At 46.6% G+C, this 27,532-nt stretch overlaps 12 protein-coding genes across 12 annotated transcripts; 8 read left to right on the forward strand and 4 right to left on the reverse strand.

The window, feature by feature from the left end:
• Nucleotides 1–119: 119 nt before the first annotated feature.
• On the forward strand, nt 120–1,374 carry DFJ58DRAFT_746263 (MM3350-like domain-containing protein). The gene is made up of 2 exons (XM_041387450.1): nt 120–604; nt 659–1,374. Exons 1-2 carry the CDS (start codon nt 230–232, stop codon nt 965–967), a joined length of 684 nt encoding a protein of 227 aa, XP_041243134.1. The 5' UTR covers nt 120–229; the 3' UTR covers nt 968–1,374.
• Nucleotides 1,375–1,468: 94 nt separating this feature from the next.
• DFJ58DRAFT_422338 (SH3-domain-containing protein) lies at nt 1,469–2,706 on the forward strand. The gene is made up of 4 exons (XM_041380322.1): nt 1,469–1,797; nt 1,850–2,365; nt 2,419–2,458; nt 2,513–2,706. The coding sequence occupies exons 1-4, from the start codon at nt 1,519–1,521 to the stop codon at nt 2,551–2,553; spliced, it is 876 nt and encodes a 291-aa protein (XP_041243135.1). The 5' UTR covers nt 1,469–1,518; the 3' UTR covers nt 2,554–2,706.
• Nucleotide 2,707: 1 nt separating this feature from the next.
• Nucleotides 2,708–3,450, forward strand: DFJ58DRAFT_422357 (MM3350-like domain-containing protein). The gene is made up of 2 exons (XM_041380324.1): nt 2,708–3,152; nt 3,201–3,450. The coding sequence occupies exons 1-2, from the start codon at nt 2,739–2,741 to the stop codon at nt 3,330–3,332; spliced, it is 546 nt and encodes a 181-aa protein (XP_041243136.1). The 5' UTR covers nt 2,708–2,738; the 3' UTR covers nt 3,333–3,450.
• Nucleotides 3,451–3,820: 370 nt separating this feature from the next.
• Nucleotides 3,821–4,412, forward strand: DFJ58DRAFT_422341 (uncharacterized protein). Its single transcript, XM_041380323.1, has 2 exons — nt 3,821–4,249; nt 4,307–4,412. Exons 1-2 carry the CDS (start codon nt 3,920–3,922, stop codon nt 4,361–4,363), a joined length of 387 nt encoding a protein of 128 aa, XP_041243137.1. The 5' UTR covers nt 3,821–3,919; the 3' UTR covers nt 4,364–4,412.
• Nucleotides 4,413–4,974: 562 nt separating this feature from the next.
• Nucleotides 4,975–5,984, forward strand: DFJ58DRAFT_728836 (thioredoxin-like protein; the record flags this gene model as incomplete). Its single annotated transcript, XM_041385645.1, has 6 exons — nt 4,975–5,046; nt 5,119–5,308; nt 5,364–5,376; nt 5,431–5,629; nt 5,692–5,844; nt 5,916–5,984. 6 exons carry the CDS (start codon nt 4,975–4,977, stop codon nt 5,982–5,984), a joined length of 696 nt encoding a protein of 231 aa, XP_041243138.1.
• A 1,242-nt stretch (nt 5,985–7,226) lies between these two features.
• On the reverse strand, nt 7,227–7,978 carry DFJ58DRAFT_422377 (uncharacterized protein). The gene is made up of 2 exons (XM_041380325.1): nt 7,393–7,978; nt 7,227–7,343 (listed from the first exon to the last, which is right to left on the reverse strand). Exon 1 carries the CDS (start codon nt 7,927–7,929, stop codon nt 7,429–7,431), a length of 501 nt encoding a protein of 166 aa, XP_041243139.1. The 5' UTR covers nt 7,930–7,978; the 3' UTR covers nt 7,227–7,343; nt 7,393–7,428.
• Nucleotides 7,979–8,033: 55 nt separating this feature from the next.
• DFJ58DRAFT_792384 (DHS-like NAD/FAD-binding domain-containing protein) lies at nt 8,034–10,170 on the forward strand. The gene is made up of 3 exons (XM_041390351.1): nt 8,034–8,254; nt 8,319–8,452; nt 8,583–10,170. The coding sequence occupies exons 1-3, from the start codon at nt 8,113–8,115 to the stop codon at nt 10,068–10,070; spliced, it is 1,764 nt and encodes a 587-aa protein (XP_041243140.1). The 5' UTR covers nt 8,034–8,112; the 3' UTR covers nt 10,071–10,170.
• Nucleotides 10,171–10,327: 157 nt separating this feature from the next.
• DFJ58DRAFT_746269 (chaperonin 10-like protein) lies at nt 10,328–11,842 on the forward strand. The gene is made up of 5 exons (XM_041387451.1): nt 10,328–10,707; nt 10,772–10,865; nt 10,903–11,083; nt 11,134–11,528; nt 11,577–11,842. The coding sequence occupies exons 1-5, from the start codon at nt 10,451–10,453 to the stop codon at nt 11,694–11,696; spliced, it is 1,047 nt and encodes a 348-aa protein (XP_041243141.1). The 5' UTR covers nt 10,328–10,450; the 3' UTR covers nt 11,697–11,842.
• A 678-nt stretch (nt 11,843–12,520) lies between these two features.
• On the forward strand, nt 12,521–14,092 carry DFJ58DRAFT_422465 (chaperonin 10-like protein). Its single transcript, XM_041380327.1, has 4 exons — nt 12,521–13,129; nt 13,182–13,368; nt 13,419–13,813; nt 13,867–14,092. Exons 1-4 carry the CDS (start codon nt 12,734–12,736, stop codon nt 13,984–13,986), a joined length of 1,098 nt encoding a protein of 365 aa, XP_041243142.1. The 5' UTR covers nt 12,521–12,733; the 3' UTR covers nt 13,987–14,092.
• Nucleotides 14,093–18,659: 4,567 nt separating this feature from the next.
• Nucleotides 18,660–19,058, reverse strand: DFJ58DRAFT_792403 (uncharacterized protein). The gene is made up of 2 exons (XM_041390352.1): nt 18,803–19,058; nt 18,660–18,736 (listed from the first exon to the last, which is right to left on the reverse strand). Exon 1 carries the CDS (start codon nt 19,036–19,038, stop codon nt 18,826–18,828), a length of 213 nt encoding a protein of 70 aa, XP_041243143.1. The 5' UTR covers nt 19,039–19,058; the 3' UTR covers nt 18,660–18,736; nt 18,803–18,825.
• A 3,047-nt stretch (nt 19,059–22,105) lies between these two features.
• DFJ58DRAFT_842105 (uncharacterized protein) lies at nt 22,106–22,538 on the reverse strand (the record flags this gene model as incomplete). Its single annotated transcript, XM_041392783.1, has 2 exons — nt 22,106–22,467; nt 22,517–22,538. 2 exons carry the CDS (start codon nt 22,536–22,538, stop codon nt 22,106–22,108), a joined length of 384 nt encoding a protein of 127 aa, XP_041243144.1.
• Nucleotides 22,539–23,518: 980 nt separating this feature from the next.
• Nucleotides 23,519–24,013, reverse strand: DFJ58DRAFT_728843 (uncharacterized protein; the record flags this gene model as incomplete). The annotated part of the gene is made up of 1 exon (XM_041385646.1): nt 23,519–24,013. One exon carries the CDS (start codon nt 24,011–24,013, stop codon nt 23,519–23,521), a length of 495 nt encoding a protein of 164 aa, XP_041243145.1.
• Between the last annotated feature and the right edge of the window lie 3,519 nt (nt 24,014–27,532).

Here is a 27,532-nt window from a genome sequence, read left to right on the forward strand (position 1 = left end):
AGTGAACGAAGGAAATGTTACTAGCCAATAAAGATCATTGCTTGAGCACACTGTCTCCATTCCGAATTGGAGCTTCTGTTGATGTAATGTGCGTGTCCTTGCCCCGAGGATCAATGAGTGCTGGTTCTACGACGTAAAAGCCCGGGCTTGTGTGCCTTCAATTACCCCAGTGCTTCTCAAACTCTTAGATATATAGTCGTCTGAAGGCTGAAAGAAAGCCATTCACAAAATGCCCATCCGTACCTACATCTTCAAAGTTGATCTTCTTGAGTCTCGAGACCCACAAATCTCGAGGACCTTTTCCATACCCGCATCATGGACGTTTCAAAAGCTTCATGCCGCGATCCAGCACGTCTTCCTCTGGCAGAACGAGCATCTCCACGTGTTTTCGTTTCAAATTCCAATTGGAGGGGGCATCAACAAAGTCGTATCGATACAAGATACAGACATGATGGGGCGGGATGATGAAGAGGGGCCTAACGACATCGTCCTGGATGAGAAAACTGTCAAGCTCAAGGACGTATGGGACAAAAACGGGAGGTATCGCGGGGACGTCACCAACAACGGAACCCTAGGGGGCTGCTTCTATGAATATGACTTTGGTGTAAGTGATACCACGTTGTGAGATGATCCGAATTTGACCAAACCATTTTCATAGGATGCTTGGGAACACGAAATTACTTTGTTGGCCGTTAGCACGTCTAATGTCAAGGAAGTCTCGGTTCTCGAAGTATCTGGTTGCGCACCCCTCGAGAACAGTCACGGAGTCCTGGGATGGGAGGGCCTAAAAAGAGCCTTTGCAGATCCAAACCCCGATGACTTGTGCCTTGAAGCGAGGAGGTTATCGTGGCTTGTTTCGCCTCTCGGTGGTGCATTCCACCCCGCTGTAGCGCCGACTATAGAGCAGCTCAATGCACCTGGGCTATTCGATAAGCGATTCAGGCAGATTCGCAAGGGCATTCTATGATGAATGACAAGGTCTCGTTTCAGAGGCCTTTGGTTGTTACGGTATTATCGGATTGCGCTCGGATTGCGCTCCGAGTCCACACTACGGCATTACGTATAGTACGAGGACGGAACTCACTGGTCACCATCCACGTTAATTACAACGTACTTAGATGCCTGTAAAATAGCCAGAGCTGCAGCGTACTTGCTTGCTGCTGGCACTGCTATGTAGTATTAGAGGGATACCCCATCCTAATGGCCACGGTATATTCGCTAATTCTGAATCTAGATCTTGAGATCCCGGTGCTTCGCCAAGTGTGAGCCTTTGTATTCATATAACGAATCGGACCATATGATGTGATAGTCGGTGAGTAGAAGAGACTCAAGCGCTGAGAGTTGGCACAGGAAACAACACGATGTTGGTGGCTGGTGACCGCATAGAGTCCGCATATATAGGATCCGATGCGAGAGGCCCCTCCCCCTGTATAACTAGATTAGGCAATATCAATCTCTTGTCATGAATTTACGTCTATCCTTTCACCTCCACATTGTGATCCAAGTTTCACTCTCAGGATGTCTAATCACACTCTTCTGGATCACATAGTTTCACAGACCAGGCAGAATGTCGAGTTGTTGATGTCTCATAACAAGATATCTCCATCGGATGGCCGCGATATTCTACTCAAGCTTCCTAGCACTGGGGTGGCAGGATCAATGATAGCAATCACACAGCAAACGCAGCGCCTTTCAATATCTCCGGCGCCCGCTCAGAGCCTCATGATAAACAATAATGCTGGCTTGCGTGTGTCGCCAAAGTTAGAAGCCCGTGCGATCTGGGACTGGGAAAGCGAGGTGTATATCACATCTGCATTTAGGCGCTGCGGATTTGCTAAAGCCATGACAGGATCCCAATGATCTATCGTTCCATGCCGGAGATATCATAGAAATCGTGAAAGAGACCAACGTAGATTGGTGGACAGGTCGAATCAAGTCGGGGAAGCAGGGCCTATTTCCTTCCACATACGTGGAGAGACTGGCTCCGCGGTCTGTCTCTCCACCACCAATGTCTTTCCCTGAATTTCAAAAGACAGGGACATCATCGGATTCGAAGTATGGTTTGGCCTCGGAGCCCAAGTACATGCCTCCAGGTCTTCCAGGCCCTCCACAGTATTCTTCACCACAGCCTGTGCAACAACCATACCCGCCGCCACCTGGTCCACCACCTGGACCTCCAACCGGTGGTTATCCTGCCCCTCCAGCCAGTGGTTATCTTTCTCCTGGTCCTCCTGTAGGAGGTTATCCGCCTCCTTCCGGACCTCTCGTGCCTCCTTATAATTCTTATTCGGGAAATCCTCCAGTGGCTCAGCCAGTTCCTCAGCAGCCCCCAAAGAAGGGTCGTTTCGGAAATCTTGGCACTATGGTAGGTCTACCGCGCAGAAACTGTCTATAAATATTTATCAATATAATTTCCAGATGGCACAGTCGGCTGCTGGTGGTCTTGGGTTCGGTGCAGGTTCGCTTGCTTTATTTTTACGTCAAGTTGATACTCCTAACCATTCATATCTAGGTGCTGCCATCGGTGGTGATATCGTGAACTCAATTTTCTAGACTTCCTGCGTTGCACAGTTTACACAATTATCTATGCTACCTCTTTCTTGACTAGACTGGAGAATGAGCATGTTAAGTAGGTTGGTTCTGGTATTAGATGCTAAATTCAAACTCCGCGGCCATCTGTCACATTTACGTTTGTGCTTCTCCAGCCAAGCGCTAAGCGCTCCCCCGCAAAGACCAGAATGCCTGTTCGTATCTACACGTTCAAAGTCGAGCTCATCGGTTCTCGTAACCCTGTCATTTCTCGGACATTCTCCGTTCCCGCCTCTTGGACCTTCCAGCGGTTGCATGCAGCAATTCAGTACGCATTCAGCTGGCAAAACTGCCACCTCCATCAGTTCACGTTCGAACCCACGCGTCGTCCTCCGACACGTGAGGAGCGCCGTTTCATCTCGATGGATTATAGGGAAAAACTTGTTGTTATTCATATGGGAACACCGGAAGATGAAGATGACGACTGGGCCACATCGGCACGCGCGAGGCTCAGTGAGAAGGACGTCAAATTAAACGATTTCTTTGAGGATACCGGAAAGTATCGAAAGATGGCATTGAAAGATGGGGTTATGGGGAAATGCTACTACTTGTATGATTTTGGGGTACGTATCTTCCAGCTTTCATATGATCTAGGTCTCACCTTGTTCAAGGACAATTGGGAACATCAGATAACACTGATTTCTGCGGAGACGTACGCGTCTGGCGTCAAGGAACTGAAAGTCATCGAAGCCGCTGGTTGTGCCTCCGCTCGAGGATGCTGGTGGCATATACGGCTGGGATGAACTTAAGCGAGCTTTTGCAACCACGAACCCAAATAGCGCAATGCGTGACCGGAAACGTTGGGCTCGTGAAATTTCGCCGCTAGGCCAGGCCTTCAATTCTGCTGTGCAACCTCCCGCCGAAGAGTTGAACCGGAGAGTTCCTGAAGTTTCTTCGCGACGTTCGACAAGCCGCTGGTGATGGTAACAATCTTGCCGACGATCCAGATGACGAGGATCGGTAAGTTGGAGAGTAATAATGTATTCGCAACGACTGAGGTTTGGTGGCCTCAGATTTGACATAGAGTCGCTTCCGGCTATGCCCATGGAAGCATTGAAGTTTGGCAACTACGGCCCACCAATCAATGCGACTGCTGCGCAACGACGGTTCGTCGTGCATGAGGGTACTCATCCCTTGGATTTATTTGTACCTGCCATCAATGCGTGCACTGTCCGTCAACCACGGTTCATTCACACTGACGTGACCCGCCAGGACTCCGTTTTACTTTTTGTAGACGGTGCAGCTGTGAACGAGAACACTCCAAACGCGAGGGCGGGGTGTGGCGTGTACGTTCAACCCGGAACGGAGGGTTTTTCCATACCACTGGAAAATGTTCCGGGCCACCCGCGCACAAGAAATCGGGCTGAGCTGCGAGCTGCGATTGAGGCTGAGGGCACGGGTATGGCTTGGTGAAGGGTTCATGCGTATTGTCATCGGTACTCACGCAGAATACGTCGTCAACGGCGTGTGCAAGTGGGTACCGTCATGGGAGCAGAGAGGGTGGAAGACAAGTCGCGGGGAGGCGGTCAAAAATCGTGATCTGTGGGAAATGTTGCTCGCGGACATTGAAAAATGGGAAGCAATGGGGATCAGAGTGCAGTTCTATCTGCTGAAAAAGGAGTGGAATACTAAAGCGAGCGAATGTGCGAGACGAGGGGCGGTACGTCTGACTATGTCATCTTACCTATAAATTGCGTGCTGACTGTGGGGCTTACAGGAAGTGGTTGAAGTTCCAAATTCGTTTTCAGAGACAGTGTATATTTCCGTGGCGTAGGTTTTTCTCCTGCTTTCGGGCCTCCTAAGCTTTGAAATGATAAGAATCGAACGGGACCCTCTTTGATGGTGGCCGCAGTACTAAATGACTAATAGGAAGTAACACAGCTTTACTTTTGGAAAGTTGGGAAAGCGAGTCAAGATTTAGGCCTTGCGTGTGGTCCTGAGAAAGTCTCAGATGACGAACTGATCAGCGTTAATGTTTGAACTACTCGAAAGATTCGGTGCTAAAGGTAGTAATCCGGGGACCGGGGGCGCGTGTGAGGCGAATTTCAAATTGGCAGTGTCACGTGCGTGTCACAGACTGATTGCTTACTGATCAGCGTCACGCCGAGTATTGCTAATGGATTAGATTTCCCGCCAATGAAATGTGGCTTGGTTGTACTAGCTCCTCAGCTTACTCACTTTTCAGCATCTGTGCTGTCCGTAACATCCGGGTTTCTCACCTTTCCTTCCGCCTTTTAACCCGAACAATTTGACGCTGGTGTAGGACCCTTACCCTTCACCTGTAATATCTACTACTTCAGTCATTTCCACTGTGCCCTCGTCCCCGATCGTGTCTGCTTCGAATAACAAGTCCAAGAGCGGACCATTAATCCTTCTATCATAAGGATGTCTGATTCAGATTCTACCCTGTCCCCTGAACCTCAGCGTACTATCAAAATCATCTTCATCTCGGATTATGTACGTCTACCTTCTTATTCTCTTTGCATGTTCCATGGTTCCCATTTCTCATCATTGGCCGGCACTTAACAGGTCTGCGCATTTTGCTACATCGGGAATAAGTCGCTCAAAGACGCTATTGCCGCATGTCGTGACTTGGATGTACGTTTCGACGTGGAATTCCGGCCATTTACTCTCCTCTGCCAATCATCCGTACCCGAGGTCCCCAAAGTGAAAGGTGAAAAAGTGCCCAATCGCAGGGATTACCTCGTTCGGAAGCTTGGTAAAGAGCAAGCGGAAAGCAAGTGGAAAATGATCGAGGAATTGACGACAGAAAGCTGGCTTACCGCTGTAAGCATTTTTAGCATGCGGCAAACGTTTTCTTCTGATACAATGGATTAATAGTGCAGAAGACGGGATTGTGGCCCGGTCTACTCTTGCCCACAGACTTTCTGTGAAAGCATATAAAGTTGGCGGGCAAGCCATGCAAGGCCACCTCAACGATATTCTATTTAAAGCCGCTTTCGCCGATTGCCAGGACGTTAGTGACGTCGAGTTTCTTGCTGATGCAGCAGAGAAAGTTGGCTTGATGGACAAGACAGAGGTGCGGTTCAATGTAAAACTCAATCAGCAGTCATGATGACCCAGAATTGCTGCAATGTGCAGGCTATTACTTTCTTGCAAGATACCGATTGCAAGAACTGCGTCAATCAAATGATTGATGCTGCTCGGGCGAGCGGTGTGAATGGCGTGCCCTCCATCATAATTGATGGTAAATGGGCTTTGAATGGCGTACAATCTACAGAGTGTTACCTTCAGGTTAGTAAGACTCATTCATTTCATATACCCTATTAGTAAGCTCGTCTGGGTGCTGATTTTATTGCTTATAGATTTTGCGGAAAATTGCACAATCGTCGTCAATGACGGAATGCGCATCGGTCGTCTCAGTGGAATCATAACAGATTTTACGCAGTTTCCTTTCTTTCTTTTCCGCTCATACCGTGCTTCACGACCTCGATTTCTGCGTGCAGGTCGTGGTCCTCGCTTTGGATTAATTATATGGACCACTTGCGCAACCTCGCGTAGGAAATTCAGTATGGAAGGGCCTGTTGCATTTCTTACTTTTTTCCTTGCTCTTTGTACCATGTTGTGTGTTGTATCGTATCGCTGTCTTTATCAGCGAACGCGTGTTTGTCTTCCTTCTATGCTATGGTATCCATTCCTTTACCTTGTTAGTCCTGTTCTTATAACGGCTACCATGAGGGTGTAACGTTTGACGTCCATTTCCTCTGTTTCATTTGACACGGGACTAACCCTCTTCAACGTTATTATCCTTTACCGTCTCGCGAAGTTCGGCAGTCAGTCCACTGATCTGGTCGAGCTTCCCATACACCTGTATCAATTAAACTTGCTATCGTCAACATAGTCACTTTATTCAGCCTTATCCCTGATAGGTAATCGTCTGCAACCGTGCAAAGCGGAGTCTTCCAGAAGATAACGGTCAAGGCAACAGACTTCTCGTTTAAGGCTTCCGATTGGTGTCAATGGGAACACTCTAAAACCGGAAGGAGGCATCAGCACGCAGGCGCCAGTTGGAGAATGCCACCTCCTTCCTGTTTCATAGTGGAATGGGGTTCAATTGCTCCCCTACTAGGAACCTATCTGTGGATTCCAGGAGATGAAACAGTATGACATGGTTGGTCAATAATAAATCGGTCTGGATCCGTAAACTATGATCACACGTTGAAGATAAACCGGTCCCGTTACCCATGCGCCGCACGGTCGAGCGTCAGGTACATAGGTACCTCAGATTGTTGCCCAAATGCGCCGGCTGATGATTGGGCAAGGTGAATAACCTAGACTGGCCTACGATGGCCTTAAGGTGCTGCGATTCCACAGATAAGTTCCAGATCCATGGATCAACTATACCAGTTGGGCCAACCAGCCTGCAGGTCGCATTAATATTCATCTTCTTTGAAAGCATGGGGATTGTGCTACTCAAGAAACTTCATGAGCAGTATCTGTGTGAAAAGCAACCCACGGATTGTTTGAAATGAATACGTCACTGGACCAATTGATAACGAACTAAATTGCAGAAGTCTTGGATCAGAGATGGAAGATTCGGGGTGCGCAAACACAGGCCCAAATTATCTTGGCAGAGATCTGAGAGGTTCTCGAGGAGCCAACAAGGAGCTGTATCGAAGGCGTGTTCGATACAGTCCGAGAGGTGTACAAACAGAATCAGCCTCGTGTTGCCTTTGGGTGTTCAGTAACGTATACATGTGCTAGTACAACGTATATGAAGCGGACAACGATTACTTGTTGAAATATCTTGAGCACGGTTTGTAAAGTGCACGAGAAACATACCACAATGTATGAGATCACGCTGGAGATTGATCCCAGTCATTCTATCCAATCGTTCAGGATATCCTCCAGCTCGTTCCGAACGCCATCGCGTGATACGTTGCTGCCGATAATATTGGAGGCTTTAAGCCTCTCGAGAGCGGCAAGCACCCAGTTCTGACAATTCCAGTTTTCTCTGCCTCGATAAACAGTTACTTGTTGAAGCAACGTGCCTATCTCCTTTTCCGAAAACACATCAATCTCTCCGACCACCAGGCAACCACGATAGCCTTCGGCAAGAATTTCCATGCATTCATCTTCGATGCAAGAGTAGGTAAAGGTGTCTATGTTGCCAATTGCTTGGTAACAAGTCCCCCAGTGATCTACTTGATCTGAATGCTCTTTCCCAGAGCAGCTGGCTTTGATCGAATCGGGATTTGCGTTGGAGATCGCAAAGAGTGCCCAGTGAAGTGGCATCCTGTTACCATTGGAATCGCGTCCGCGCCAATATTGTGCAACACACAGAGTTCTTTTCTCAGACAGACCATTGTCTTCGCCCATGATAGTAGAAGGAAAGTCGTGTGGCTGGCATAATGCATTACGATACCTGTACATGTATTAGGTTCCCGCGCCACCGCTTGGCTGACGCCAGATAACCTGGTTTGGGAACATCCCCCTTGGTTGACGTTTTTCAATCGAACATATCACACCTCTGTTCCTCACCATCACATCGGCAACAGGATTATGACCCTCTTCGTTCCATTGGAGGCAAGTTCGCCTCCTCCCCCGACACCATCATTTCTGGTGCATTCTGAAACCCCAAACTTGCACCTGCGAAGAGCTATCAAGGCCATCCTGAAGGCCAAACGGCTGGTTGTTGTGTGTGGTGCGTTTTCCGACCGTTGGAAAATTCAGTTACCGTCGTCTTAGTCAAACTGACCTTGTACCAGGTGCTGGTATATCAGTTTCTGCTGGAATTCCAGACTTTCGCTCAGAGTCGGGTCTCTTTCAAACACTGAAACGAGACAACCCGAAAGAAGCATTGTCTTCGGGGAGAGACTTGTTTGATGCGTCAGTATTCAACGTGAGTTATCGTTTGTCCATGTTCGATTTTCCTAGATTTCGCATGGAAAATCTCTATTGCCTCATATTGCCTCAACCATCACGCGTGCTTAATACTCATGGATGTCGACGGGCTTACACACGTTTAATAGAATGAACATACGACATCAATGTTTTGCCAAATGATAGCTCAATTATCCGAGCTCTCGCAAGCAGCCAGCCCCACGCCTTTTCATCAAGCATTGCGGTCGCTTGATGACAGGGGCAGGCTCCTGCGTGTCTACACCCAAAATATCGATGCTATCGAGTTGAAATCTGGTCTTTCCTTTGGTATCCCGGAGTTCGATAAGAGACGAGCAAAACCGAGATCTAAGCCGAAATCGACTGGTCCTCCCATCACTGATCAGTCTGCGATATCTACTAGCGCTCATTGTTCGCAAGATAGCCCGCCGATGACACCGGGATCAAGATATATGTCTCCTGTTGTTGAGGTCCCTCGTTGCATTCCGCTACATGGAACGCTGCAGACGCTGCATTGTCAAACATGCATGCACACATTTCCACTCGGGAATTACGTGTCTTCCCTAACGTCAGGAACACCCCCATATTGCCCCGAGTGCACCCAAATGGAAGAGACGCGTCAACTTGTCGGAAAGCGAGCCCGAGGTGTGGGAAAGTTGCGACCCAGTGTGGTTCTTTACAACGAACTACATAAAGATGGGGAGGGTGTGGGCGAAGTTGCGAGGAGGGATCTTGTTGGATGTTCCAAAGGCAAGGGGCGGAGCGGTGTGGATGCTTTGCTTGTGGTTGGCACGAGTTTAAAGGTTCCAGGCACCAAACGCATGGTTCGTGAATTCTCGAAGGCGGTACGCGCCCGAGGGTGCACTACGTCGAAGGATACAACGTCCGCGTATACAGGTCTTGCGACACCGGCACCTTCTCCCGGCAAGGGATCAGCTACATCGACAGACGACTCTCCCATCAAGTCTATCTATTTGAACTTTGATTTTCCAGGGCCGACGCGAGAATGGGAGGGCGTCTTTGATGTGTGGTTACAAGGAGACGCTCAAAGTTTTGCGGAGCTCTTGAAGGAAGAAATCGCAAAAGAGGCTGCCGAAAAGGAAGCTGCATTAGAGAGAAAACGTAAACGGGAAGAGGAAGTCACTCACTTAGAAGGCTCAGAAGAAGCAGGTCTTCCGAAGAAGAAGAAAGCAAAGACAGAGAACCGGAACCCTGAAAAACCTACTTCAAAGCGGACACCCAAAGGCTTGGAGACTCCTGTTCGTCCTCGGAAGCCCAAGAGTAAACGTCGAGAAGACATGAACATCGGTGCACCATCCGCCCCGAAGATAACGCTCGGCAGCTCGAAACTTATCATACGAATTCCACCCCTGAAAGGCCGTTACGTTCCCGAGGTATGCATCACCACTCCTGTACCGCGGGGGCTCAAAGCGGTGCAATGTCCTTGCACTCCCCCTGCGACCCACATTAAACATCGGGTGACTTCTTTATCGTCTCATCCGGACTACCCACCTTCAGACACCACGGAGATAGGATATGATGAAAGCGATCTCTCCGAGTTGTCTGCTGATGAGGTGTCAGACGAACTTCCTAGAACTGCGACACGGACTGCACATTAATATGGACTTCGGGTCACAGGAGGATAATAATATCTTGTATTATCTTTATTATATTTATGTATCGTACGCTACACGCCACGTTGACTTTTGGACATTCACGATTAGTTAGCAGCTGTTGCCCATGGGACTGCTTGTGGGATTTCAGTGTTATTCTTTCCATTAATTGTGACGCATGACTTAATGTTGTCATGTGTCGTATAAACTTTGTTATCAAGCTGACAAGAAGTAGACACTCCTTACTAATTAATGCTCATCATCGTGAATAATCCGTCCGCCATCATCGATGCTTTCTTGCTCATCAAGATGTTTCATTTTATTATATAGGTAGCAAGGTTGGAGGGTTCTAGCCAGCGCGATTCTACCACCACAATTTCTTTGCAATGTCTCCCCAACAGAAAGCTCTTTTACTTCCGAAAAAGCAGGGCAACTTTGAGATTGGCTCCCGCAGCATCCCCAGTCCTGGTGCTGGGGCGCTCTTGGTCAAGATTCACTCTGCTGCTCTGAACCCGGTTGACTACAAGATCAAGGACCTCGGGTTTTTCGTGACCGATTACCCTGCAGTTCTGGGGTCGGATATTGCTGGCATTGTCGAGGAAGTAGGGGAAGGTGTCGACAATTTCCGCAAAGGCGATAGAATGTTAGTATGATAATTCTTTTCCTTGGGTTCGCCCTGTATGCATAGGCTCAACCTTGGTTTACAGATTGGCGCATGGCAAATTCAGTAACGACTTTGCTGCGTTTCAGCAGTATACCTTGACCGATGCGAGGTTTACAGCAAAGGCAAGTTACGAAAAGGTTCATTGAGCACATCGTCATCCACATTCCATTCCAGATTCCTTCAAGCGAATCTTTCGATAGCGCGGCGACTGTTCCTCTGGGGTTAGATACTGCGCTGGTGGGGTTGCATGGAAATCATTTTGGAGCAGGGTTAACCCCTCCTTGGACGAAAAGCGTTGGCGAATCAAAGAAACCTATTGTCGTCATTGGCGGTTCTTCCTCTGTAGGTTTATACGGTAAGCGTAGTGGGACTCGCCTATTCGACCGCATGCTGACAGTTTTACAGCTATCCAACTTGCTCGTCTGTCGGGATTTTATCCTATCATTACTACAGCCTCTCCGAGTAATGAAGAACTTGTCAGGAAGTACGGCGCAACCCACTTTTTTGATCGCAACCTTTCCGGCAAAGAAGTGAAGGCCGCCATCAGCAAAATTACTGACAGCGCTATCGGAATTGTTTATGATGCCATCTCGTTGCCAGAAACACAGTCCGTTGCATGGGAATTACTTGCAAACGATGGTACCCTCGTATTAACCCTTCCTGCATCAGTCAAGGAGGATGAAGGCAAGGGGCGCAAGGTCATCTCGACCTTCGCGGGTCCACATGACCCCCAAAATGAAGAGCTGTGCAGCAGCTCCTGGGCTGTAGTCGAAAAGTGGCTTTCAGAGGGTACTATACAGGTTTGTTCTGCGACCATTGTTGTGGTTCTATGTCTCACTTTTATGTAGCCGAACAAGTATGAGGTTCTCCCGAACGGGCTTGAAGGTATCATCGGAGGACTGGAAAGGATGAAATTGGGACAGGTGTCTGGAACGAAGTTGGTTGCGCATCCTCAGGAAACACAGTAAATACAGGGTTGTCGACTTATTCCGCGATGCCGAGTATCACGTTGTTTGCATTGAGCTCAATGACACGATATAATTGTGCAATACAACAGCTGTCACAATTTCTAGTATGTACTGGGCAATGTCGCGAGGAGAGCTCTTACTGGAAGTTCGAAGATGTGAAGAGAAGGGGCGGAGCGACGTGGTCAGTGCTCTGCTTGTGGTTGGCACGAGTTTAAAGCAGCAAACGGATGGTTCGTGAAGGAAGAAATCGCAAAGAGAAGCTCCGATTTGCAAGGAAGCCGCCAAACTCCTTGCACTCTCCCCGCGACTCAGTACTCAACGTTGGAACTAGTGGGGGACCACTAAGCGTCACACCCAGGCGAGAGCTTAGTCAGCCACTTCAAGTTGTACTAATACATCGCTCTTCACCAAAGTTCTTGCCTTGCCCGTGACACGCAGGGCCGCACACAGTTGCGGATATACCACTCCCACATCAAACAATGGATTACATCTTTGTTGCCTCATTTGAACTACCCACCTTCAAGCTTCAGACGTTGCAGAGGCAGGATCCTGGATATGACGAAATCGATCTCTCCGGGTTGTCAGACCCGTTGTCTGCAGGTGATGAGCTAGTGGCAGACGAACTTCATAGGCTGCAATACGGACTGCACAATATGTACTTTGGGCCACAGGAGGGTGACAACACCTTGTACTATCTTTATTTCAAATATTTGTGTTACACGCCACGTCGATTCCGCTGTTGCCGATTTCAGCGTGCTACGTGTCGTCGAAGAGACCGTAACACACCTACGCGAGACTCCTGCTATTTCTAGCGTCGCATATCATGCGCATTGCATGTGGCATTATTCCGCAGGGCACAGCTTGTTATTAAGCTGATGCTACAGGAAGTACTTACTAACACCCGTCATTTGCCAGCCGTAATCATGAATAATCCATGATGCTTTCGTCCTCATCAAGAACTTTCACTTTATTATATATAGGTAGCAAGGTTGGAAGGCCCCCAACCATCGTGACTCTATCCACCACATCTCTTTCGCATGTCTCCCCAACAGAAAGCTCTTGTTCTTCCGAAAAAGCAGGGCAACTTTGAGATTGGCTCACGCAGCATCCCCAGTCCCGGAGCTGGGCAGCTTCTGGTCAAGATCCAATCTGCTGCGCTGAACCCGGTTGACTACAAGATCAAGGACATAGGGTTTTTCGTGACTGATTACCCTGCCGTTCTGGGCACGGATATTGCTGGCATTGTCGAGGAATTAGGGGAAGGTGTCGACAATTTTCGTAAAGGCGATAGAGTGTTAGATAATTCTTTTCCTTGGGTTCGCCCTGAATGCATAGGCTCAACCTCGGTTTACAGATTGGCGCATGGCGATTTCACTAACGACTTTGCTGCGTTTCAGCAGTATACCTTGACCGACGCGAGGTGCACAGCAAAGGTAAGTTATGAAAAGGTTCATTAAGCACATCGTCATCTACATCCCATTCCAGATTCCTTCAAGTGAATCTTTCGATAGCGCAGCTACTGTTCCTCTGGGGTTGGATACTGCACTGGTGGGATTGTACGGAAATCATTTTGGAGCTGGGTTAACCCCTCCTTGGACGAAAAGCGCCGGCGGTCACGAATCAAAGAAACCCATTGTCATCCTTGGCGGTTCTTCTTCTGTGGGTTCATACAGTAAGCGTAGTGGGACTCGCCTATTCGACCGCATGCTGACAGTTTTGCAGCTATCCAACTTGCTCGACTGTCAGGATTTTATCCTATCATTACTACAGCCTCTCCGAGTAATGAAGAACTTGTCAGGAAGTACGGCGCAACCCACTTTTTTGATCGCAACCTTTCCGGCGAAGAACTGAAGGCCGCCATCAGCAAAATTACTGACAGTCCTATCGGAATTGTTTATGACGCTATCTCATTGCCAGAAACACAGTCTATTGGATGGGAATTACTTGCAAACGATGGTACCCTCGTATTAACCCTTCCTGCATCAGTCAAGGAGGATGAAGGCAAGGGGCGCAAGGTCATCCAGACCTTCGCGGGTCCACACGCCCCCCAAAATGAAGAGCTGTGCAGCAGCTCCTGGGCTGTAGTCGAAAAGTGGCTTTCAGAGGGTACTATACAGGTTTGTTCTGCGACCATTGTTGCTGGTTTCTATGTCTCACATTTACTATGTAGCCGAACAAGTATGAGGTTCTCCCGAACGGGCTTGAAGGTATCATTGGAGGACTGGAAAGGATGAAATTGGGACAGGTGTCTGGAACGAAGTTGGTTGCTCATCCTCAGGAAACACAGTAAACACTGGGTTGTTGACTTATTCCGCGATGTCCGAGTATCACGTTGTTTGCATTGAGCTCAATGACACGATATAATTGTGCAATAAAATAGGCGTCACAATTTCTAGTATGTACTGGGCGATGTCGTGAGGAGAGAGAGCTCTTACTGGAAGTTCGAAGATGTGAAGAGAAGGGGCGGAGCGACGTGGTCAGTGCTCTGCTTGTGGTTGGCACGAGTTTAAAACACCAAACGGATGGTTCGTGAAGGAAGAAATCGCAAAGAGAAGCTCTGACTTGCGAGGAAGCCGCCAAAACTCCTTGCACTCTCCCCGCGACTCAGTACTCAACGTTGCAACGTTGGAACTAGTAGTGGGAGACCACATCAGGAAAAACCAAAAATCATGGGAGTCCCTGTGACAGCTACATAGTGCTATGGAGCTACAGTAGTGCTATGTAGGCAACCAGGTTACTCTATAGTTCTATGTAGCCGAAGTCAGAGCTATGTAGAGCTACAAGAGGTGCCAGGAGTAACCTGTAGTAACTGTAGCAAATATTCACTACTGTAGCACATAGTAGTATTAATCATCAGGTAACCGACCCGAAAATGATACATTCTTAGAAAGCTTTATCTGATCCAAAATATGTAAAATATCTATCAGAATTGTACCCTGCCTGAGAAAGCCATACATATAGTGCTGCCGTGGTCCGGTTCGGTCAGGTTCACAGAGGGATGAGCGAGAATCAAGAACCGGACCTAGGTCCGGTTCTACTAGACTCGACGAACCCCGAACTGCAACCTTTACGAACGGTTCGGAATGGTCAGGTCCGGTTATTTTCACGTTCGAACGTGAACCGAACCCAAATTTTTTTACAGTGAGCAAAAAAAAAACGTAGATATTTTACAGCGCGCAAAAAAACGTAGATAGAACTTGTACTCGTAGCTACACATCCAACACAAGCTGCTTCTTGCCTCAACCTTTGTGGAAACATGGCCATTCTTGTATGCTGCATTCAATAGCTGCAGCGAGCTGAATGTGGATGCTGCGAGTCCATTGCGTTGAACAGTAGAAGTGATCCCTCCGCTCGAAAAAGCCTGTTCGGAGGGGACGGAGCTTCCTTGAATAGGCAAGTAGTCCTCGTGCAATGCGTGCTAGAGTAGGATACTGCAATGAGTGAAGCTAAGGAACAATTTAAGTAGCAAATAAACAGGTCATGATGAGATTACTTACTCCCCACCAGGCAACAATGTTGTCAGCTTCCCTCTAGCGGCGAAGACAGATACATCGTGAGTTCTTGATGAGGATTATGAGCACGTTGGTCTGCGGCTTGATGGGTTTTGATGGCCTCGCGCATCCATGCGTCACCATAAACCGATTTTCCATGCAAGGGTCTTGTTGGCGGAGCGGGTTCTTTGGCAGGTGCCCGAGTTGGCGGTTTATAATACTTGTCAAACTATAAACATAAGTTCAGGAAGGATAATGAGCAGTCAGAACTAATACTACTTACCACAGCCTTGAGGTGAGCCCTCCCATTCGCAACATCTCGAGTGTCCCATCGATCTTCGACATAGGCAAGTTTGTAGTTGGGGTCAAGGACTATGAATATAATTAGATGTGCACGCAACATAGAAAATAATATTAATGCTTACCGAGACAAATGAAATATACATTGGAGTCATTCGTTTTCTTGTAGTACTTGTCGACGTTCTTGAGTCCTTGCTTGATTGCATCTGCAATCGGCACATACTGGTCATCGTTTGCCATCTCTTGCCACCGGTCCGCAAGGCATTCCAATGTTGGGATCGTTTGCGACGCAGTTGGGTGTTTTGCAGACAAGAATGACTGCTGGGCAGTAGCTGGTTCCTTCAGGACTTGATGAACGAGCGCGAGGTGTTTCCAATCGTTCCGATCGAGCTTGAAATCATTGTAAGACTTGTTGTGAAGATTCGGTACTTCTTTACTTTCGTCGGCGAGGTTCGTGAAGCGGTTCACAGCCTGTTCAATTATAGATATCAAACTGATGAACACTGATTAAAAAAAAAAGACTTACCCGACATAAGAGTAGCATGCGATCAAGACACTTGTATAGAGAAGCCAACAAGTCCTAATCCACTGCAATAACTCGAGCGCAGGGACGTTCTCTTCTTTGCAGGCCTTCTTGAAGAAGGCACGAGCTTGAGGCGATTTTCGAATCTAACAATACCAGTCAGTAAGAGTATAGAATAGTAATGTAGTACTTACCTGCTCAATGAGCACAAGGGCTTTACCAAGTGAATCAACAGTGTCGAACACATCATCCTTCTCGCAATCACCATTTACTTCCATGGCTGCGAGCTCCTTATTCAAAATGTCGAGCTCATTGTCGTTCCCCGTATCGAGCGCCTGACGGATCTTCTTCATAAGCGCAGCTTGAGGAGTGGGTGCAACGGCATCTACAAAGTGTCGTGCAGCAAGGTTCAGTATGTGCTCCTGGCATCTGATGCGGTGCATGGCAGGTATCCACTGGACACCCTCTGGATCAATTTCATGAGCGACCTCCTTCATTGTGGTATCGTTGTTGCTCGCATTGTCAGAGGTCATCCACCCAAGCTATATGAATCATTAGCCTTGCTGCAGGATAGTAGGCCAGACCTTACCTTTTCTTGGAGGTTGTATGTGTCAATCGAGTTGATAAGCATACAAGCGATGTTTTGCCCGCTGTGATTGCCCTCGATATGTGCAAAACTAAGCTGCTCGCGATGTAACTGTTAAGACCGTACTCAAGTCGTATCGGATCTGAAGGGCTTCGGCCTCAGCTCATGCGCTGTGCCCCTTTCCCGAGTCTTGCCCCTTATTTCAGGGTGCTAGAGTTTCGCGTCTAGTGAGACGGATAAGTATCGTAACGGATCTGTTAAGGCTTCTGGATTTCGAACGTATAGAGTAACAGCTAATCCGGATCGGATCCGAACTAGAAACTAACGGGTGAAGACTGTCCAAAGACAGAGACGGATATATAGACTTATAGGAATCAATCCTAAGTCTCGGAGTAGACAAGAGTATCGTACTCAAGTCCGGACGGATAACGGAGGGACTTAGAGTCCAGGCAGAATGAGTGCAATCTAAGATGATATTCGAACTGATCTACTACAGCGCATATACAAGGGTTTATATACTACGGATAACTAACGGAATGATCAATAAGCAAAGGTGCAAGGCTATGTACGAAGTATAAGCAAAGTATGTGTACAGCATATTGGTAAGTCGGACGGATAACGTATCATAACCGGGAATGAAGTATAAGCTAAAGCGGATCAGTAAGTGTAGCGGATCAGTAAGCATAATGGAAGTAAAGGATAACCGGTATACCGGTGTACAGGAATGCCGAAAGGAGATGAACGATAGTTAGAGTTATATGAACAGGACATGAAACAAGGATTAGATCGGATCTGTGGACTGGACGACGGATATGTCCATCGGATCTGGATCGGATCTGAGATCCGGATCTTCGGATCTGTACCCAGGAATATGGTATATGACAGTAACTCCCATTGCTGGGGTTTATCATCTGGATTCCAAATATAGTGACTGGTGATGGATAAAAATGGGTCGCCGATGATCGAAGTCCAGGAGTTGAATGTCATAGAGACTTTGCTATCAACTTTCGCAAGACGCTCATGTATGACATTGACTATGGCTTCTGCGCGTGCCTTGATGGTCTCAGTGAGCTTCGTGCGGTGAGGGATGTCATGTTCAGTAAGGCCAGAGCAAACATAGCGAAGTAGGTTTCGGAATGCTGGTTTGTCGACCAGCTGTAGTGCCTCGTCTTCGGTCACAATGAACTCCATTATGTACTCTAGGAGACCGGCCTTGGTGAATGTAGGCACTTTGGCGACGAATATACTATCAAGGGTAGATTGCCTCGAACTGTCAATTATTTAGCACCGTGTTATACAAAAGGTTAGTTAAAACTCACAGCGCCTGACCCTCGTCAGCTGGAATAGCGCGAGGGTGCATTGCAATTCCTGCAGCTTGACAATGAGCCTTGTAGAGTTGAAAGTTGTGTTTTTTTGCTGATAGATATGTGTTAGTGTGAAATGTCAAGAGATGAAAGGACATGAACGTACCGACTAACGTGAGTGCGGAGTGTAGAGATTCCTCCTCGAAATATGTGCCTGCTCTCAGGTTCACCAGCGTCCCTATCAAATATCAGTAGGAAACAATGCACACAGCACTAACTACGTACTTGCAAGGGTTGCATACACAGTGCGTTTCATGGTGAGTGAAGGTGGTGTGAATGTCAGCAGTACGTTTGCTCTTTGCCACTTGCATGACCATGGGTTCAGCGCTGTCCTCAGTTTCAGCATCGTCCTCCGGTTCAGATTCATCTTCGGCTTCAGGCTGGTCAGTGCCAGGCTCCAAAGGATCAGTATTGTTGCCAGTGTTGTCATCGTCAAGGCTATCATCGTCAAATAAAGATGGTATAACTTTCTTGCGGGCTGGTTGAATTTCATTAGCGCTGGATAAAGCACGTTTTCGGCTCGTCAAGGAATAAATGTTCTCGGAATCCTGCAGGCAAGCAGATGGCTTGGACGTGCGAATGGATCGTCGAGAACCAGCTATAACTGGCACTGGTTTGCAACCTGTGAGAGTAGGTGCAGAGGAAGGAGTAGGCGCAGAGGAAGGAGTAGGCACAGAGGAAGGAGTAGGCGCAGAGGAAGGAGTAGGCGCAGAGGAATGAGTAGATAGTGGGACAGTATCATCAGGATCATGATAAAAGATGATATCCTTAGCATCCTTAAGAGATCCATCAGTATTGAGGGCGCATGCATCAGATTCAGACATGATGATGAGTGAACTCACCTGGTGCTTGCTCCTTTTAACTGCTAACAAAGTGAACAACCGCTCTCCAAAGCCATATATATTGGAGGGTCGCGAAAACAACCCATTTGAGAGCCGGGGGTGCGGGATGTGAGCCTTCGGAAAGAATTCAAAGTCATTGCAAATCCTGAGGATCCCAATGACCATGGGGGCAGAAGTTGAAGCTGAGTTGAAGTCGAAGTGACCATTACTAGTAGTGTGTGCCTCGCCGATAACATGAGGATGCTGCGGTTTGGGGTTCGGAATGGTTCAGGAAGGTCCGAACCTATGTCCGAACCATTTGGGTGATGGTGCACCACGAACCTCTTTCAGGTCCAGTCCGTCCAAATTTTGGAACCATGGACCGAACCAAGGACAAACCTGACCATTGGTCAGGTTCGAACCATGGTTCGGGACTGGACCACGGCAGCACTACATACATACCTGGACTTACTTGGCTAAAAATTGCCGGAGATACAATTGTGACGGTCAGTTGCAAATCAATTACCTGCCTATTTGAGGACCAGTGGCATATACTGCCATGTGCATATTTCTGCCCTGCCCTGATCATGGTATGTAACCTTTGAATGTTCTGACTTCCTCCACAATCTCTGAACAAGTGCCGGTATTGGTTAAGGATTTATATGGCCGGACTGTGTCAGCCCAACTCTGGCTACACTCCCAGGGTGCCGGGTACACACAACGCAGTACCAAGTTGTGTAAATGACATGCTTAGGGTTGACATTAGGTATGTGGTTGTGACAGTAGCTAGGGTTGCTTGGTTGTGCTAAGTGCACAATATGGGCGACCAGCAGCAGTGCAGTACCATACTGCCAAAGTCATCTCAGTCTGTGTGCCTCATGCAAGCAGAGCTTCAAATTGCACCTTCAACAAAAACACCCATGGCGTTGATGTTTAGTATGCAGTTGTGATGCTATCTTGTGTTGCTCGGTTCCACTAAGTGCACAATATGGGCGACCAGCAGCAGTGCAGTACCATACTGCCAAAGTCATCTCAGTTCATGTGCCTCACGCAAGCAGAGCTTCAAATTGCACCTTCGACAAAAACACCCGTGGTGCTGACATTAAGTATGGGGTTGTGATGCTAGCTCGTGTTGATCAATTCTGCTGAGTACATAACATGGGTGACTGGTGGCAGTACATTAACATCCTGCCCGAGATACAATAATCAATGATCATACAGTGGCTCAAAAAAGTGTCCAAATGTTAATGCATTTTCATGTAATTGGATAATAGCAAGCCAGCACCTGGGTATGATACAAATATATAGGGACATGTCTGAAAGCCCTACATCATGGCTAAAATCTGAGATATAAATTGTGGGAATCAGACCACATATGGGCAAGATATGGCAATTCTAATCACATGACTTATTTGGACACTTTTTTGACTTTATATTCAAATCACAAAATCAGACCATTCACACATAATATTATTAATGGAAGTGGTGCCATAATAAAAATTTGGTCTGATTTTAAATATATAAACCCATATAACTCTAGTGAGTAGAGGCGAGCACGCAAAACGGTAGGAGCTAGACAAACGAATGTATATCTCAGTCTCGTATCAACGACTCATTGTATTCAAGTACCTAGACAAACGAATGTATCTGGATGCCTGGTTAGTTTTGTAAAGTACACGGGGGTATGTAGCTACTCACATCTCAGTCTCGTATCAACGACTGAGATGCGTACATGACGGTGTAAGCCTTTTAAACGTTCTACGATAACGGGAGGAGTAGGAATAGAAATATCATAGTGAAACAAAAAGATTCGGCCAGTGTCAACTTCCTGCGCTCGTACCTAGTCCGACGTCACTCGCGTCGGTCCTCCTGTCCTGATTCATCTGAACTCAACAATAACATCATAAATCTTAACATAATTATCATCAAGCCCCTCTCCTCTGATCAAAGAATAATATCCTTATTCTCTGCCACTATTGTATATTTACTAGGCAAATTGCTTCTGAAACTGATCTTGTAAAGTCTACTATTGCTACAGTCATAAAGCAGAACCTTTAAGAGAAGGAAAATTATAAAATGGAATGACCTCTCAAGCTTACTCCACAGAACAAAAGAGTTATTGTTCATCAAATTCTCTATAGCAAGGCTGCAAATCTTGTCCAAGCCATCAAGTTCATCAATTCTGTTATCCCCACTCCTATCTTCACTCAAACAGTTAGAAACACCATTCAGGCAGCTAATCTTATGACTGTAACCAAGAAGAAAATGTCTCTTCTCTTAGCAGCTTACAGGGGCCTTTGCTTTAAAGTACTAACATTGGACCGTGCAAGACTGGAAGAAGGTGATTTGGTCAGTTAAGACAAAAATAAATAAAATGGGTTGAGATGGCCAGGAATATATGTGGAAAAGGGCAGGGGAACCATTAGAAGAAAGAGAAGTCAAGGGTACACTAAAGTTTGGAGAAGGAAGTACGATGGGAGGGATGGAATGGTGTGGAATGGTGTGGGGATTCTTCGTGAAGTGGAGGGAGGGATGCATACAGAGCAGTAATTCTTTATTCTAGAGGAGTGTCCACTCAAAAGCATGCAGGAGTCAAGAATTGATGAAGAAGACATTATCTTCCAATAAGATAATGACTTCAAGCATACCTTAAAGCTGGCTAAAAATGGTTTGAAGACTATGATATCAATGTTCTAATCATGGTCACCACAGTCTCCATACCTCAATCCCATTGAACATCTCTAGGAATTACTCAAAAACACCTTTCTGCCTATCAAGATTCTCCAAAGGGGTTATTTAAACTATAGGAGAGAGTTGCAGTAGTGTAGTAAGAGATCACTAAGGAGAAGTGTCAGAAGTTGATAGAGAGTATGTCTAGGATGGTAGCAGCAGTGATTAAAACCAAGGGGAGTAAGAATATTATGTGTGACACCAGTAGCTGTAGTTTAGATGTATCATTGCTGGTAGCACCGTGAAAAATCAGGTACAAAAATGCACTGACTTACCATGCACTGAACAGCATCAGATGCATCATTTCTGATACATTCAATACTTGATACATCATGATACATTTGAGAGAGCCGATACATTTGATACTTGATACATCACATTCACCAATATATGATACATTCAAGAGAGCCATCACAATACATTTGAGAGAGCTGATACATTCGATACTTGATACATCACATTTGCCAATATATGATACATTCAAGAGAGCTGATACATTTAATACTACTAAGTAGCTGATACATCACACTCAAGCCTCAAGATAACTGATACATCAATGTATTGCCGCATACTAGTATGATGAATACAGAATAACTAATCTTCTGCAGCTAATGGTGGAGGGCCTTCAATGGTGAGCATCATGCTACCGGTATCAGCTATGTCCAGTGTGCCATTGTCATCTAGCTCAGCAGCTATGACAGCAGGGACATTGGCCCAGCATTGTCTGAATTTTTCCGCCATAGCTTCACGGAGTGCAGATTGTCGGTTGGTGTATGCCCTGGGCCCTTCACTGTCAGCTGATCTCTCAAAATGACGAGCCGAAGCTAGTCCAGACCACCATGTCCCCTGCCAAGTTAAGAACATCAGTACTCTCTGCATCTCTTCAAGCAACAGCAGCAATTCTTCAGACCAACATGCCTCTTGCACTCTTGCCTTGCACCACTCAATGCGAAGACCTGCCAGTCATCCATCAGCTTCACTGCACTTTCAAAAATATCATGGTACATACAATCTTGAAGTCCCTCATCGTTGTCTTGCAGCACTCCAGGTGTCTTCCATATTCACGGTATATCACGAGTACCTTTGGATTGTCCTTGGATGAAGTCACCCATGGGCCTCATGTCAGTCCATCCAAGAGGGCACATGATATTGGTGTGGCGATCACAACCTGGCAGGCACAGAATGGAATAAAGTGCTCTACCAGTATAAGTGAGTCTTGGCTCTGACTAGCTGCTATACTCGCAGAATGCAAGAATGTTCGACCCTAAAGGGGAAGCAAGGAAAGCAAGGATCCACAGAATGATGCTGATCAACCCTGGTGAATGATGGTGAAAGCATGAGAAATGCACTGAAGGCGCGCAGGAGAAAGCGAAGTGCGAAAGAGCGCAAAGTGGGGGAAGGTAGTGCAAGTGGTGCACAAGTGTAGAAGACATATACTGAGACTGATAAGAGGAAAAGCACGGATCTAGACAGATACTGATAGTGCCACTAGCTATAGACTGATGCTAGGGTTTCAAGACAATGATGGATACATGCATTGCATGGAACTAACTGCCAAGTACATACATGGTGGTAGAAAGATACTGAGTGGTAGGAAGCTAAGGTGTAAAACGAACATGAGAGTATGTAAGTTCTACCTAAGCGCTTTCCCGGGGCTCGGAGCCAAATAGGGAGCACTCTAAGTATGTAAATGATGTAAAGTAAGGGTCCATAACAAAATAGGAAGTGTAATATGCAAAATATGGTCAGATAATGAAAAGGAACATACCAAGGGACTGGTTGGACGATGGATGGATGCTCCTGGATGCTGCATGATGCAGGGCACTTAAGCGTGAGAAAGTGCGCAAGGCGTGTGAGTGGGAATGCTGCGCATTGTGTGGGAATTTATCGCGCCTATGGCGCATTTTGCAGGAGAGCTGTGCGTGATATGCAGAATGACCAGAGACATAGTAGAAGTTGCATACTGATGATGGCGCAAGTTGTGCATTGAAGGCCAATTGTCATGAGTCATGAAATGCGTAATATAGCCCAGTCTGCACCTGCAGAAATGCGAGTCTCTACATTGGTCCAGCTGAATTTTTCGAGCAAGGGAGCGAGGGCAGTAAGTGCATCCCGGGCAGCATCATATTTAGCCTTGCTCACATGCTTCTTCTCAACTGCAAGATCGAGAGTGGTGCGTGCACAAGTAGAGGCACATTGACCCCGTACATTCACCATCCTGAATGTATTGAGGTGGGTGAATAGACAGATATGCTGTCGAACATTGTTCAATGCGTCATGGGCTTGAGCATACCAGAGCTCCCATTCACATTCATGAAGTTGTTGGTTGCAAGGAAGGTGCAGGGCCAGCTGGGATGGTAGCCTGAGTTGAAAATGTCTCTGGCTTGAGTGCTGCAGTGCCTTCAGAATGACAAGCATCCTCCATAGCATGGATTGGAGCAACTGCGGGCATGTAAAGGACTTGTATTTGAGCCCAGATGTCCAATCGGCATTGTAGAGCATTGCTTTGATTGAATATCTTGGTCTTCTGTGTGTTGATCACATGCTGACCCAGTGCAGAAATGTCTGCAGCCAAACACCGTCTGTATTATTTTTCGTGAGAGGAGGTTCTAACAATATTGTAATACTTACTGCTGATCCTGCAAGTCAATGCCTGATGTCGGAAATTTCTCAGGACCATTTCAAGGACTTATAATACATTTTAAGGGCTGATTTCACACACTGTATTTTAAGGCTTGGTAATGATGGAGATAATATTTGATGGCACCTTGAAAGGCCTTCGTTCCCACCTTATGATGCCTTAAAATAGCGTTGCTCATGGGAAATATCATGTAAGCATTGTAAGGTCTTGAAAGGGATGGCGTAACAATAGAAGATAAAAATAAGTTTCCAAGGACCTGGATGCTATTCCAACGGTATTCTAATCTGCATCTCTATTATCTAATCTTGACTGTTGTTATCTAATGTTATCTAATCATATTGTAATCTTGTCCGCTGTTATCTAATGCTATCTAATCATATTGTAATCTTGTCCATTGTTATCTAATGCTACCTTTTACTATTCTAATTTTATTACAAGTTAAACTATTGTACTTGGTAGGATTCGGACACTTGGTCATTAGCATTATCTTAATCATTATAGTAGTAATTCAAAGTACTCACATGCATAGTTACCGCTTGGTTATTAGGTCTCAGAATACACTGAAACTTGCTTGGCTATATCATGTCTTTGAGTGCCTTATAAGGTTACTGGTAAGACTCTGAGAATTCCGATGCGAAAACAAACACAATTCGACCTTTGTATATAGGACAAGATACATAAAACGACAGAGTGTAAGACGACACGACGGCATACAAGGTAAAGACAAGATTATTAAATCAGCGCTTTCCCCTCCCTCTTCCCCTGGATTTACTAGTAGCAACCGGTGCCTTGCTGCCACCATGACGAGTAATACGGCTGAGCCCCTTCAGTGACAAATCCCGTATTATACAGGTCACCCGACCTACATAATATCCCGTGTAATATGGGCCAGCGGATTATGGGCCGATGTTATGTATATACCCGATGTTGACGGGTGGGCCGGGAGGAATATTATTTCCGATGGAGACGGGTGGGCCCATCTATGCTGATGTTATATATATCATCGATGATAGCAGATGGGCCGGGAGAAATATTATTATGGAGATGGGTGGGCCCATGTGGGTAATATGTAGAGTAGGATTGACATATATTATAGACCTGAGGAGAGATGTATAGCAAATAGTATTATATAGACGGGTGGGCCGACGTATCAGTATTATTTTGTAGACGGATGGGCCGAGGGAGCGGTGAAATATTTATTAGATAGACGGGTGGGCCGACGTAGGGAAATATTAGATAGACAGGTGAGCCAAGGGTGGGGTGAATTATTTATTACATAGACGGGTGGGCCGATGTGGGGTAATATAGATAGACGGGTGGGCCGAGGGTGAGGTGAATTATTTATTACATAGACAGGTGGGCTGATGTGGGGTCATATTAGATAGACGGGTGGGCCGAAGTGCAGAATTTTACATAGACGGGTGGGGCCGACATCGGGTAATATCAAGTACCAAGTACTAAACCCAAAACCCAAAACCCAAAACCCAAAACCTGAAACCTGAAACCCGAGCCCTGAACACCCAGACTCGGGACTCAAGAGACTCAAAACTCAAAATTCAAAACTCAACTGGAAACTCATACATTTTTATGAGTTAAGAAAATTCAAATTTAAGATGATATACATTTTTGTCATCTGGAAATACCGAGTACCGAGTACCGAGACCTGATACCCAAGACCCGAGATTCGGCACTCGGTAGTCAGTGAAATGAGTACAGAAATACATAAGATACTACACATTAGTTTCAAATTTTGACTTGTGAATCACAAGTCTCGAGTCTCGAGACTCGAATCATCGAGTACTGACTACCAAGTACCAAGTACTGAGTGCTGAGTGCCGAGTGCCAAGTGCCGAGTGCCGAGTGCCAAGTGCCGAGTGCCGAGTGCCAAGTTCCGAGTTCCGAGTGCCGAGTGCCCTGAGGTTTCCGGGTATTAAAACACAGATAGCCCTCGCTCTCAGGGGGTCATCAGAATTTAGATCACCTCAAACGGATGTGATTTGAGTGAGATATGAGCAAAATACTATATACCAGTTGAATTTTGGCATCAGAAGTTCGATGCTTTCGATGTTTTTGATGTCGGCTCTCGATGCTTTCGGGCATTGACATGCAGATAGCCCTAGATCTCAGGGATTCATCAGAATTTAGATAGTCTTAAATAGATATGATTTGAGTGAGATATATGCACAATCCAAGATATGGGGTGAGTGAGTCCCAAGTGTTGAGTGCCAAGTGCTCAGTCCTGAGTTCCGAGTGCCAAGTGCTGAGTGCCAAGTGCTGAGTGCCCCGATGCGTTCAGGCATTCAATCACTGTCAGGAGGTGTTCCCTCATCCACCTCAGTGCCATCAGTGTTGCAATCAAGCTTTCTGCTGTGTGCTGAGTGCCGAGTGCCGAGTTCCGAGTTCCAAGTGCCCCGATGCTTTCGGGTATTAACACCCAGATAGCCCTCACTCTCAAGGGCCCGTCAGAATTTAGATCATCTCAAACGGACGTGATTTGAGTGAGATATGAACAGAATACTATATACCGGGTGAATGTTGGCATCAGAAGTTCAATGCTTTCGATGTTATTGATGTCGGGTCTCGATGCTTTCGGGCATTGACATGTAGATAGCCCTTGATCTCAGGGGTGTGGCAAAATTTAGATTGTCTGAAACAGATATAATTTGAGTGAGATATATGCAAAATACTATATACTGACTACTGAGTGCTGAGTACCAAGTGCCAAGTGCCGAGTTCTGAGTGCCGAGTGCCCCGATGCTTTCGGGTATTAACACACAGATAGCCCTTGCTCTCAGGGGCCTGTCAGTGCCGAGTGCCGAGTGCTGAGTTCTGAGTTCTGAGTGCTGAGTTCCGAGTTCCGAGTGCCCCGATGCTTTCGGGTATTAACACCCAGATAGCCCCACACTCTCAGGGGCCCATCAGAATTTAGATCATCTCAAACAGATGTGATTTGAGTGAGATATGAGCAAAATACTATATACCGGGGTGAATTTCAGCATTGGAAGTTTGATGCTTTCGATGTTTTTGATGTCGGGTCTCGATGCTTTCGGGCATTAACATGTAGATAGCCCTTGATCTCAGGGGTGTGGCAAAATTTAGATTGTCTGAAACAGATATAATTTGAGTGACATATATGCAAAATACCACACACTGACTACCGAGTGCTGAGTGCCGAGTTCTGAGTTCTGAGTTCCGAGTGCCAAGTGCCGAGTGCCGAGTTCCGAGTGCCGAGTTCTGAGTGCCGAGTGCCGAGTGCCCCGATGCTTTCGGGTTTTAACACCCAGATAGCCCACACTCTCAAGGGCCCGTCAGAATTTAGATCATCTCAAACAGATGTGATTTGAGCGAGATATGAACAAAATACTATATACCGGGTGAAT

Source organism: Suillus subalutaceus (assembly GCF_016647625.1).
Source record: "Suillus subalutaceus strain FC151 chromosome Unknown DFJ58scaffold_64, whole genome shotgun sequence".
In the NCBI taxonomy this organism is placed as follows: Eukaryota; Fungi; Basidiomycota; class Agaricomycetes; order Boletales; family Suillaceae; genus Suillus; species Suillus subalutaceus.